General features: G+C 38.3%; 1 protein-coding gene across 4 annotated transcripts in view; it reads right to left on the bottom strand.

The window, feature by feature from the left end:
- The window catches only part of atp2b2 (ATPase plasma membrane Ca2+ transporting 2), a 94,230-nt gene that overhangs the window by 28,181 nt on the left and 53,163 nt on the right, over positions 1-12,886 (bottom strand). For 3 of the 4 annotated variants that reach the window (XM_036559527.1, XM_036559524.1, XM_036559525.1), the window contains exons 5-9: positions 7,835-8,092; positions 5,867-5,992; positions 3,908-4,033; positions 2,172-2,204; positions 508-594 (exon numbers count right to left, since the gene is read on the bottom strand). In XM_036559527.1, the coding sequence (XP_036415420.1) occupies positions 508-594; positions 2,172-2,204; positions 3,908-4,033; positions 5,867-5,992; positions 7,835-8,092 (630 nt within the window). The remainder of the gene's footprint in view (positions 1-507; positions 595-2,171; positions 2,205-3,907; positions 4,034-5,866; positions 5,993-7,834; positions 8,093-12,886) is intronic. The other variant, XM_036559526.1, reaches the window with a different exon arrangement.

Below are 12,886 nucleotides of genomic sequence, written 5' to 3'. Positions count from 1 at the left end.
GCGGTAATCTTTTCAATGCAATTGGAATCCTAGTACACTGTAAATGATCATAGTCCAATTAAGAGTGTGATGTATAGAGGAAGAGGTCAGCAGAGTTGTTGGGAATGCCTGGTTAGAATTGAATGTGCTTTTCCTAAGGCAACAGACAGTGGGCAATGGTGATTAATCTCCTTCAGATTTCTGTCTCAGTGTGCTGTAATGGACTACATGACCTGTGGATTAATGTCACGCACCCTTTACCTTAGTCCTGGAACAGAATGTTGATATCTTCCACCCTGACACTGTCATCTGAAGCTTTGCCAATACAGTTTACTCCTTTACACAGATAGCCATAGGCACCATAACCAAAAAAAAGGGTTGAACAGAAGACCAAAAAGAGGAGTTCACAAATTTCGGGTGACATGCAGTAGGAGGGCTGTCAAGAGAGAAACAAAGAGAGAAAAAAAAAGAAAAGAGGGAGAAGGATGGAGCCATGAGGAAGGGACAACGGAGGTCTTCTCAACCTACCATTGACTAGGCTGGTATTACCAGGGGCATTTGCGCCTGCAGCACCATCGGTAGCTATAGTTGCGATGGGGTGGGAGGAGGGATGGTCTAGCGAATAACAATGGGCAAAAAATAAAGGATAACAGTGAACAAAAACAGCATGGTTAAGAGCGTTGTTACCACGATTAGTACAGTTTTCAAATATGCTGCTTTCAACTGAAAGGAGTTTCAAATGAATGGCATCAATGGGCAAAAACATTCAAAATGCAACATAAGACAAGTTCACACATAACATGGGCAAGACATAAACAAAACTGAAGCACGGAACAACACAATCATCAATGGCACAATAGAGTGAGGAATGGCCAGTTTTCAGACACCAGACCAGTATTGGTTTGGTAAATCTACCATAAAATACAAAGATCTGAAAAAAATCAGACTCTTCCAGTTTTATGTAAATCAAGTATTTATGCTGGTGTTATGAAAAGCAGAATAAGGAGCGACTGATGTTAAGCACATCTTTTTGGACCAGAAAAGCGTCAACCACATACCCTGCACATTGCACCATATTAGATGTTGAACAATCAGATTTCTATGATTCTACAACACTCATGTGACATTTTTATTAAAATAGGCCTTGGTGGTTTGTGGTCAGACACTTTCAGTAAACCACTAGCAGTTTATAGCCTTTAAATAAATTACCAGAGAAAAAATAACATGAACCACATGAATTGCGAACTTTTAACATCCATAATATGCTTTTACATAGGCTAGTCTCAGAAATCATGGGCATCCTCTGGTCACTACAATTGTATATAGTAGCAGAGAGGGTTGCACAACCTAGCACAGTTTGGTTTCAGGTAAATAATGTTACATCAAATATATCCGCATCCATTTTTTATACAAGCAACCTACTTATCTTTGTTATAAATGAAAATGTAACAACTTCCAACACCAATAGGCAGGGTTAGTAGCAACAGGGGGCTAGCTGTAACAGTCACTGAAAAAGTCTGGTAAATTTACACAAACACAATTAATTCAATACGGTTTGATGTTGTTAGATTAGCCAGATATTCCAAACTGGAAATAAAAACTTCCAAAAAAAGTGTTTTGAAATTATATTCTCTTATTGTTTACTTTGGCTTGATTGTAAAAGCATGTTAAAACTAACCCTGCCATGTGGAGGCTGTACATTAGCCTGGCTAGCCTTCTGTGAGTTGGTTATAGGCTAGATGTTTACCTACATAAAGATCTGTTACATTTTACCCTGCATTAGGTTGTGCCATACTCTCTCCTAACATCAAAGTCTAAATATAGACCTACAAAACAAACCTAAAAGTCATCTGGTTCTACAAATATGGTTCTACTACGATCCAATTATTAGTAAATAATGTATGCTCTTAATTGATTGTGCGTTAAGTTAGTTGTTTTGAAAAGAAGATTCGGTCAACCCATTGATCAGCACATCTATGCAGGAGTATAGATGGAATGCACTTAATCTGTGTACTTAAAAAGATGCAGTGGGTGAGCTTCTCTTTTTAAGTGAAGAATCACTGTGATCAAAGCTGTGCTGAGGATGGGAGAGGGAGTTTAGTAGGGTATTAAACGGGTTAAGGGGGACACTGTGCTGCTGGATATCCCCAGGTGTAAAACAGGGTCTGGGGGACATAAAGGGAATACTCTACCTGCTAGTTGTTGGCCATCCTTCACTGCCTGACCTGTATTGTGGTTTGCAGAATAACAAGAACATAAGGCCTTGCACTGACAGAGAACATCAGCAATTCATATGGCCCTACTGGCTAAGAAGATACCCGTGTTGTTTGCATGTCATATAGCAGTGGTCCGCAAATGCATGAACAAACATTCAGTTAATGCTTTAAATAAAACAAGTGGTGAAGCCGAAAACCTAACTGGATTTGCCATGACAGTGTCCTTAAAATTCTCAATTCTAAGGAATTCTAGAGAAGTGCTATATTGCACTGTTGGTATCAAATCACAATTGTCAGACTAAAATCATATAGGCTTATATTAGATTAGATTCTGTCTGAAAATGGCTGGCAAATATTCATGGCACCATTTCAAACAAAACGTGATGTCAGATAAAACTCATAGATTTAGGCAATTAAAGACGACATAAGACAAAAAGCCCTCTATCCAACAGATGAGGACAAGGATGAGACTGTATCCAATGTAAAAACGCTGTGCGGACCACTGTCATTTAGAAACGGAGAAGAGAAACCCTACCATCCTTAAATCCCACCAAGAACATGGACAACTGTAATATTGCAGACACCTGACTGCAGGCAGTACATGGCACAGTTGAAGCTTGAACCAGTGTATAGTATTTCTGTAATGCGTAAAGTACATTAGGTACACATACTGATGAAGTCTGCAGGCTGCAACCTTCAGGTAGGAAAAAGGAAAACACAAACCAGTCTTGCAAATCAGTCTTCATAACACAGGAGATCAAAAATGATTCTAGAATGATTCTAGAGTTTATAGTAATAACAAACCTACCTTTGTTGATATGGACTAATAACACGTGGTTAGGAAGAAACATGTTTTTTCATTATTTAGCGAATTTCTGAGTGCTCTCATTTTGCTTTAGCACAGCAATCAGAATCAACTGGCTTTTGTTATTTACTAATTCTAATCATTTTTACTAATTATGATAATTTCACATCTATTACAGGTTAAAGTAGCCTATTCCCTTAACAATTTCAGGCTTTCAGTCACTATAGGTCAGTGACTTCTACCTCCTAGTTGTTATTTGTTCATGTATATTTAACAATACTCATGCAATTGACTTGCTAACATATTAATTGGCTATTAGTAACCTGCTGCGAACAAAAACAACTACAGACAAACAGGTAGATTTGTAAAACTTCCCATCAAAGTATAACAGCATGTTTCGTTTGCAAGATCACCAAGTATTGGAATTAGTAAGCAAGTATTAGACGTATGTGGTACGCAACTTTACATAGTCCAGAGGGGTTTAAAAAACAATTTTACCTCATTGTGGTGTTGTTCAGGTTATTATCGTATGAACAGCAATATAAATTACATGAATAAACATTTGAAACCTTTCTGTTATATCTGGTGTGGATCCAAACTAAACTAAGAGGGCAAAACAAATAGAACAATTCTGATGTGCGCACTTGTTTTTCATGGCATATCCAAAAATTAATTTTACTGTCAATTTTATACATTTTGTTTAAATGTTTGAATGATAATTCAAACATTCAATTTACATTCTGTATCGACAAGACTGAGTAGCAGAGGAGGGTGACTTCTAAGTGTTGAGCAAACGAAACAGAATCTAAGTATAGGAAGCAAGTACAGGTGCACAAATGAACCAGAGCCTTTGGCCACAGCCTGCTATTGAATTTCTGAGAAACTAAGCTTCTGTTACATACTGTACCTTTCTTCTCCTTTTTCTCCTCCTCTTCACCGCCAGCACCGAGCAGGGTAAAGATGATCCCGGTCTGAGAGTTCACACCAACAGCCATGACCACCATCCGACCTGAGCCCTCCATCACATGGGTGCCTGGTAATTCAGGATGCACATTGCAGTAAGTAATGCTAGCAGGATGATGAGAGATACTCAAGCAGATACTGTAAATAATAGTAGATAACCATCTCTAGCACAGAACGTACAGGACGCAAGTTGTGCTGGGACAAGCACAGCAACTGTGTGTGTGAAAGAAGTAACGCTATGCAAGAACACTAAGAAATGCAAGTCGGGTACACAAAGGGTATGGCCACTGCTGAGTAATAAAACTACAAGGTTTATTTTGAGTTAAAAAAAGACAAGAAGTTTGAAAAGGATAAAGTAAAAAGGTTGCATTAACTTGAAGTGAAACAAGACTAGGCAAGCCAAGTTTTGCTGGACCGCCAGGTCACACAACTTTTAAATAGCACCAGAGGCGAAACAGCCATTTTAAAAGTGAGGGGGACACAGTTGTCAGTGCATGACACCCCTCAAACCCCACACGCCACACTTGTAGGTTCAGGTTTGTCGCTTAGTTTAATTAACTCTTTGTGCGCCATTTCAGATAAAAAAGTTAAAAAGAATTTTCTTGTTAATATTCAAATACTTTATGTTTATATATATGAACATTAGAATAACAAATGCCTGTCCCTGGTCATAACACTCTGCTACTCTGCACGCTGTGTGTTCTTTTTTCTTTCGTTTCTTTCAAGCTAACAAAGAGCCAATAAAGAATTTCTGTCGGCTTGCGGTAACCCACAGCACAGTATTTCAAGCAAGGACACAAACCTACACGGAACGCAACAGCTTTAGCTTACCTAACACCGTACAGCATGAGAAGCGAGAGACCAAGCCGGCACCACTCGAATGCCGGTTTCTAATGCCACACAGAGTTAGGTCAGCTAAAGCTGTGGTGTGTAACGCTGCCTCTCCTCTCAGCAACCAGCCTTGCCAGCTACTGCTAGCTATGTTACTTTTTGTTCTTATGCTTTGCCATCTTTTTCTTCTTCTACTGGACAAATGGTGTTTGGGTTAGCCACACTCAACAAAGTTTGTCAGTCTGTCAGTCAACAAGCGAAAATGCTTGTTGTCTCTAAAAAGTTAGAGAACCACTGTATAAAGAAAACTTCCATCTTCCGTCATCTAGCTTTTTTCCTTATTAACTTTCACTGAATTAGCTTCAAATGACATTGGGTACTGGCTAATTAAACATCATCCAATGATCATTGCTAAATCATTTGGCACATCATATACATTTTAGTTCACAACTTTGGAATGATGAAAAATTCAATAATATAATGCATTTTGTTGCAGATAAATCTATAAAATGACTAACATGATTGTAGCACTTTACAACTTCAAATATGTCAACTAATTAGTAGGAAGCTATAAAAATGAATGTGTTCAGCATGATAAACAAAGCTGTAGAAGATTTTATAATGACCGAGAATGCTGCATAACATCGAGAATGAAAATAACAAAAAATAATAAAATTAATATACACAATTCCTCATATTGGAAATGAGGTGATCAAATTAACTGTAGTTTGGTATTTTATAATTTAATAACTTTTTGATGCTCCAAAACAACCTGGAGTATTGAATAAAACATTTTAAAATATGTGCTGGTGTGTGGACTGAAGTATTTCAATCTACACCGTATAACCATTATTGAATAAAATAACGTCAGTTGTTAATATGACAGCAGTGTAAGTGTATTTCAGTGTACAAATGTTCCTTTTTTCACAACGATTTGTTGTTAAATGTTACATATAACCAGATAAACACTGTTAGAATGCATCATCATATTGCTATTAGGACACATTAGGATCATTCACATCCTGCCGATACTACTTGTAATGATCAGTGACGTAATAGAATAGGATCTAACCAGAAAGAAGCATGGGATCTTTGTCTGCAGATTTTCGGACGTGATCTGACTCTCCCGTTAGAGAGCTCTCGTCAAGCTTCAGATCGTTGCCTTGTATCAAGATTCCATCAGCTGGAAGTAGGTCACCTGGGAGAGGATACATGAGAATACGACACTGAAGTTCTCAATTTGCAAGCATAAGCAAGAATCAAGTAGGATTTAAGCATTTGCGACAAAATTAGATCATCCAGTCTTCATTGTTTGAACTTCACATCTTTAAAATGAGGTATAAAGATGTATAAGTTCTGGAAACTCTTATTTATTTCCTAAACATGCAGAACTGGAGATGTGGCTTATGGAAACCATGTTAACCTAAATCAAAGCAAGTAAATCTTTTGTGAGGAGGAGGCTTGAATGACAGAGGCTGCCCCTTCAATTGATACTAAACTGAAGCTGCTACTCTTAGCTGTTGTGGGGAATCCAGTCTTCTACAGTTTTTTATTCAACCACAATGACAGCATTAAAAAGCATGGCACGCATGTGAGTGCATCAATATTTGACTTTGCTTAGAAGCTAGCTATCGCACTATACAGCCCTGAGTCATGGCTTCCTCAAAATGTATTGGTCCTAAGACTCATTCCTCAACGTCAAGATGATAGCATCTCTCGCTTGGCTTGTATCGTACTATTAAATCTGATTACCCAAAGGCTACTCGCAGAGCTTGGTCTGATAAGCCCAACAACTTTCCTGCCCAAGTTCCCCAGAGTTTGCTGCTGAACTTCACATGGCCCTCCTTCTTCCCCTAAGCTTGCCATGCATATCATTTTCTCTCCACTCCCGCTCAGATTCAAAAATAATGGAGTGCCACAGAATGGCACGCATCAACTTTAAGCTTCAACTAGCCAAGATGGATTCCCTTTTCCAAACTGCCAAGTCTTCTCCCCCACAGGCTCTATCTGTCACTGTCAACAGCTCCACATTTTCTACCTCCCACTCCATCAGGACACCATGGATAATGACCTAAACATCTTTGCCAGCACATCAGAAGCAACCCACTTTGGTAGCATGAAAGAATCGAGGCACTTGAAAATGGTCTTGGTCAAAAGTTCTGCTTTGCTTAGGCCGAATCCCATTTCTTATTTTTACCCCTACACCTTGTTTTCGAGGGTCACCTTGTCGCTTGCAACTAAGTTACAGGGGGAAACGGTTGAAATCTTCAAAATGGGACAACCCTCAAATAAAAAAGAACATTATTTCATTAACAGGCTACTAGCGGTGCTCTGTAGGCGACACTGCCAGTCTGCAGTGATAACAGAGGAGGGTAAAGTTCAGCAAACTCACTGCTGGGATTTAGTTACATTTAGGGAGTCATATGCCTTCAAAGAGGACAGTTATTTATTATCACCCACTCCTAATTCTTCAGTGAAGCTAGGGTTAGGGATATTTACCAGCATCTTGTTAAAATTTTCCTGTTCCACCTTAAATGGTGCAACAGCTCTGATGGCTGTGGCACCAGAATGTAACTGCAGCATCATTTAAGGTGGCAGAGGAAGCTTAGCTAGCTACCGAGACATCAGCATACTACAAGTGAGTTTTGGTTGTTATGAAAAAAAGGACCATAATACATTGAAACGACATTAAACTAAGATAATACAACAGTTATCATAATTTTTATGATTTGTGGGTGTCTTTACACCAGCCACACAGTAGTGCCAGGTGTAAGAAAACTATATAACCATATAACTATATAACTCCAGGGAAACTATAAATTCAGGTACTTTTTAATTAACTAAATATCTGCAAAAACAAGCTCTTTAAGAAGGAAGAGGAGAAATAAGGAAAGAAGTACTGTTCACAGCCATCATTTACTCAAACAAGATATTATTATGTAATTTATCACAATAACGATAACACATCATCATATCACCCACCTTTCACTGAACTGTACTGCAAAAAGAACTACGCAAATGCAAATGAAGCAATACATACCATACTTGACTTGTGCGATGTCGCCGACCACAATGTCAGCCACAGGAAGTTGGATGACCTGTGCCCCGCGCACAACTTGGAATTTCTGCTCCTGTTCGATGCGGCTCTGTAAACCCCTGAACTGCTTTTCCTTGCTCCAGTCGTTGAAGGCGGTGACAAGGACCACACAAACCACTGAAAGTAAGATAGCAGCGCCTTCGATCCAGCCAGCCTCCGACTCTCCCTCGTCTTCCGCACCAGCGTTTGCAGCCCCACAAGCTGAGGAGAGACGTGAAGTAAGGGGTCAGAGCTATTCTTATTACAATGGGTGCATTAGGGCTGTGCAGTATGGGCAAAAGTGCATCACATCCCAGCAACATCAGTAACATTAGCCCTGGAGGCCACCTTCAGCAGACTACGCTAGACAGTGCTCGCAGGAGAACTATGAATAAATCCAAGAGCAGCAATCTAACAAAAGCAACAGTGTAAAGCTCCAGTTTCCCTCAAAACTAGACATAACATTTAAGAGCCAGAGGCTACAATCACAAGTTGTTTATGTCCAGGTTCCAGGAAAATGATTGAAATAAATATATTCTGATGAAGCTCATTTTGTCAACTGATATACCTATAACAAAATGCACTGTTAATAATTTGACAGATAGAATATTATTACATTGTTATTACTTTACATTGCTTTTTCAATTATTATATTGTTTTCTAATACTTTATTAAAACTAGGGCTGTTGATGTGTAAATGCCTCATTAACAAGACACATTTTTGTAACACTGTTAATGCTTTTTCTTAGTTTGATCTTTTGAACCACCTGTCGTAGCAGAAGCAGCTACGATCTACAAGCAGCAAATTAACAAAAGCAACAGCAGACTGGTTCCAGTTCCACTCGAGAACCTCCAATGTAACCCAGAATTCACAAGCTGTACCAACGAGACCAAGAGGCTACAATCACGCAGGAGTTGGAATCCTGTGCTCACATGATGAAAATAATGTAATTAAAGTACTGAAAGTAATAAATATATTTCAGCGAGGCTTATTTTGTGCACTCATACATCAAGGTTCACCAAATAAATTTACTTTAAATTTACTCACTTCCAATTTGTATATCCACATAAATACAATACATCTGCACAAATTTATGTATGTGATTGGTCAGGCTGCTAACATTAAACAGTAAAACACTTGATGATTGGTTAAAGGGCTCATTTGCATAGTGCAGTTTTCTGCAAAATCAGTACTACAAAGGTCAATTTCGTGACAACATTTAACAAATGATATACTGTGCAGCACTAAGGTTTATGCATACAAATTTGCACAAAAAAATATTTATGGTCACACACGTGCTCTCACACTCTCTCACACACACATAGAGAAATATAACAGCTATACATCCAATTAGCACTTTAAAGCCAGAATGGAGTGGGCAGACAGAGCGTGAGAGAGCTTTCTAATGTATACACACAAGGCTGTAGATAAATAGGAATGTGCTTTCAATACAATGGCAGTTAAAGGGAATATTAGTCAGACAATTTTGTATACGTAAGCAATAACTGTGCAACCTTTTTCTCCAGTGCGTTGTAGGAGAACTTATGAGCAAATATGTATCTGCAAACAGATACACACAAACACACACACACATGCGGTTCTGTAAAATGCTTAACAAGGTTGCTGAGAAGAGAAACATGGAAAACGTTGTTAGCTTTAAGTGAAGCAGCAGCAGTAGTATGTTTGGACATTGTATGTTCAATACTAATTATGATGCTTTTTGTAATATTCATTAATTCATCATCACAGACAAGATATAGCATATTGAAGATGAACAAACACAAGATCAACTAATGAACGCCATTTAAAAGAGGTACAACGTAGTGAAGAGAAAAGGTGTGGGTCTAACTTGAGGCTGTCCTCAAGAAAGTCACTGTTTGGGAAAGAAAGAGTTAGAAGAGTTAAATAATTGAAAGCTAAGTCTTGATCACTGATACATACAGTGCTGTGCAAAAATCAGAGACCACCCTTCAATTATGTAACGGCTATTAAGTTACACAGAAGCCTCAACAACTAAATATCAACTTTTTCCTATTTAGTGTGTCCTCTTTGCCTTTATTACAGCCTCAGGAATTTATTTCAGTGAGGGTGAAAACTGACCTTCAGTTTTTAAAAGAAATCTTATGATTAAGCTTTTGTCAAACTGATTATGGTTTTGTTAAATTCTGTTCTTTGCCTGATATACTGACCAATCGGTGAAAAATTACTGACCAGAGCGAAAACACTGGTTCAGTTAACCTTTTAAAATCCCTGTGTCTGTATGTGGACCCACACTTCAATACCTCACTATCTTAAATACAGATTAGTTTCATAGCAGTTCCCAAATACATTATAGTAGTTACTGAACAATATTTCTTAATATTAATAACAATGCACACACCATGCAAAGTATCATCCATGTAATATTTATGTATTGTATTGCATATATGATATGAACCTATGAAAATGTATATAACTAAACATTTCTTTATCCTTGTAATAAGATGTCATGTTACAGAAGTTAACTGAGATATAACAGCCACAGTGCTGTTACAAAAGTGTTATAACGACAGGCCGAAAACAGGAAGAGTTAGGAATGGAAAGTGTTGACTTATTTTAGTGTTTTAATGAACAGTATATTGTACCATAAAAGGGTTTGCTTTAACGTCTTACCTGGTCTGACATACATGATTTAACTCGGGGTGAGCTTGGCAATTAGCCAACCGTGTGTTTCTAATCTGTGCAAGACTGCAGTGCAGAGGACCTCAGTGAAAAAAAGTACTGCATTTAAATACATAATTTCTAAGTGAACAAAAATATCTTATGTCAACAGCGTTTTCGCTTTCAGTTTACTTTCTTTTGTCAGTAATTGTGTTTATGTAATATGTTTTATTTGTCTACCAATGATTTTACACATTTTAATGGGGAGCTGTGCCTCCTTGATCTAGACATAATGGTCTTCCTGCTGGAGGTAGCTTGCCTGCTGAATTCTCAGAATAAAAGATCTACCTTGTAAAGCATGAGCACTACATGAGCTTTGATAGGGTGCAGAGCAGCAATTTTGTTCATCTCTGCATGGTTAACTAACAGTCACAATTAAACAGCAATTCACAGCCAGAGGTGGAAGACGATGAAAGCATGAGAGCAATAATGCTATCTTATTAGCTAAAACAGCCATGTATGCTACTGTGACAATGATCCCACCACTGCTGAATACAATATAACACAACAGAGAATTATGCACTGAGAGAAGAACTGCATTGTTTCTTTTATTACTCCTGGTACTGCCAGTATGCCAGCAAGAGGCATTCATATTTAAAGTTGGCAGTAAATGCAACTGAAAAGTCACCTCGCTGGATAATTCATAATGACAAAGTATTTCCATAATTTATGTGTGAAAACACAAAAAAATACTACATGACTAAGCATTCCCTCATATTTCACCCAGTATCTCAACATCAATACATCCCCTTTAACTGATTAAAATCCACCCCCACAGTAACTGGTGAGCGCACATGTCCATGTTGGTCAGTAAAATGGATCAGCTTGTGATTGAAGCTGTCTACTGTGTTTTCTATCACTGTATAAAAGAAGCTCCCTGCTGTCTTTATTGCTGGATGCACTGTGATCGCTCCTGAGTGAGCATGCACATACATTCAGGAATCATATTCATATCACTATGGAATGTTTATTATTTATTTGGTTCATTAGAGAAACAATAAAAGGGAACTGAAGTATGAAATGTTTGCTCATCACAGTAGTTTGAGACCTCAAAAAATAAGAATGTTCAACTTCATTAGATTATTCTTTACATATCAAAACAAATACAGCATTGAGAGATTATGTTATCAGAACAGTAGATTAAATGTCAGAAATGGCTGTTTTTTGCCACAGCATTAAAGGATAACCCTTAGAAGTCAATAGCTATTACTGCTGAATGCAATACTATTCAAATCTAAATATGTAAGCGCATATTCAATTGCATAGTTTGTCACTCAGAAAATAGGTGCACATGCTTCATTTACACAACTGTATCAAATTCGATTTCATAGAAAACTATATCCTTTTGTACTAAACACAGATGTGATATGGACTGATGAATCAGAATGAGCTTAACTTAACAAATAATTGATATCAAATTACAATAAACTTTTCTTATCGCCAGCAATAACTTCAACTTCTCAGCTTTAAAGGATCTTTAAAAGAGTCTGCCATACAAATGGATGAAAAACATATTGATCGCACACTCGTGGGTATGTCACTGTAGACCGAGTCTACCACTTTAAGACACTGTAGCACTGAGTCCAATCTACACAGACTGATCATTACTTCTGTTTCATTGGCACAGCACTAAGGGACGGCGCTGGAGATGGCTTAATTTGATTTAATCCCCCTGCAGTAAGGCACTTCATACTGTATGGCACTTCTGGGCACAAAATGTCACAGAGTCTGTCAGGCGCTGTCCGTGGTCCTGAAGTGCAGACAGCTAGTGTTAGATAACTGCTCGTGACTCTCCGAGAGCTGCACGCTAGCGCGGACTGGCAAGTACTGCAAACGCGCTCTCTGGTGAGATTTGTGCCCAGGCGTTTTGAACCACTGAACATAATTAGCGTGCCTGACAGGACATTTTATGATTGAACCTACAGGCCAGGCGCACTAATGTATGCTGTTACAGCCCATTGAAATGCAAATATGATGCCTTTAATTTTGCGTCTGCACTTTCCCTGGAAGCAGGTTTTGTGACGCTTTTGTTTTTGTATTAGGTCTGATCAGGACTCGATTTGAAGCGGGAATGGGGAGGGGTGAAAAAAAAAGAACTTGCCCTTTACTAAATACACAGTTATGCACCACGGCATATATGTAAGACTCCTGTAATAAAATGACTGTAATCTAATGACATACCTCTAGCGATCACAAAACAAAAACATATGTATAGCACCAGGCCTTAACCAACCCCAGCAGACCCACCCAGTCATGTCAACCCACAATCCTCGCAATCCTACAATGTAAACACTCTGGCAGAGTGTTCATACCTT

Source organism: Colossoma macropomum, unplaced genomic scaffold (assembly GCF_904425465.1).
Source record: "Colossoma macropomum unplaced genomic scaffold, Colossoma_macropomum, whole genome shotgun sequence".
In the NCBI taxonomy this organism is placed as follows: Eukaryota; Metazoa; Chordata; class Actinopteri; order Characiformes; family Serrasalmidae; genus Colossoma; species Colossoma macropomum.
Note: the sequence above shows the minus strand (reverse complement) of the source record. Positions and strands in the feature narration are given on the sequence as shown.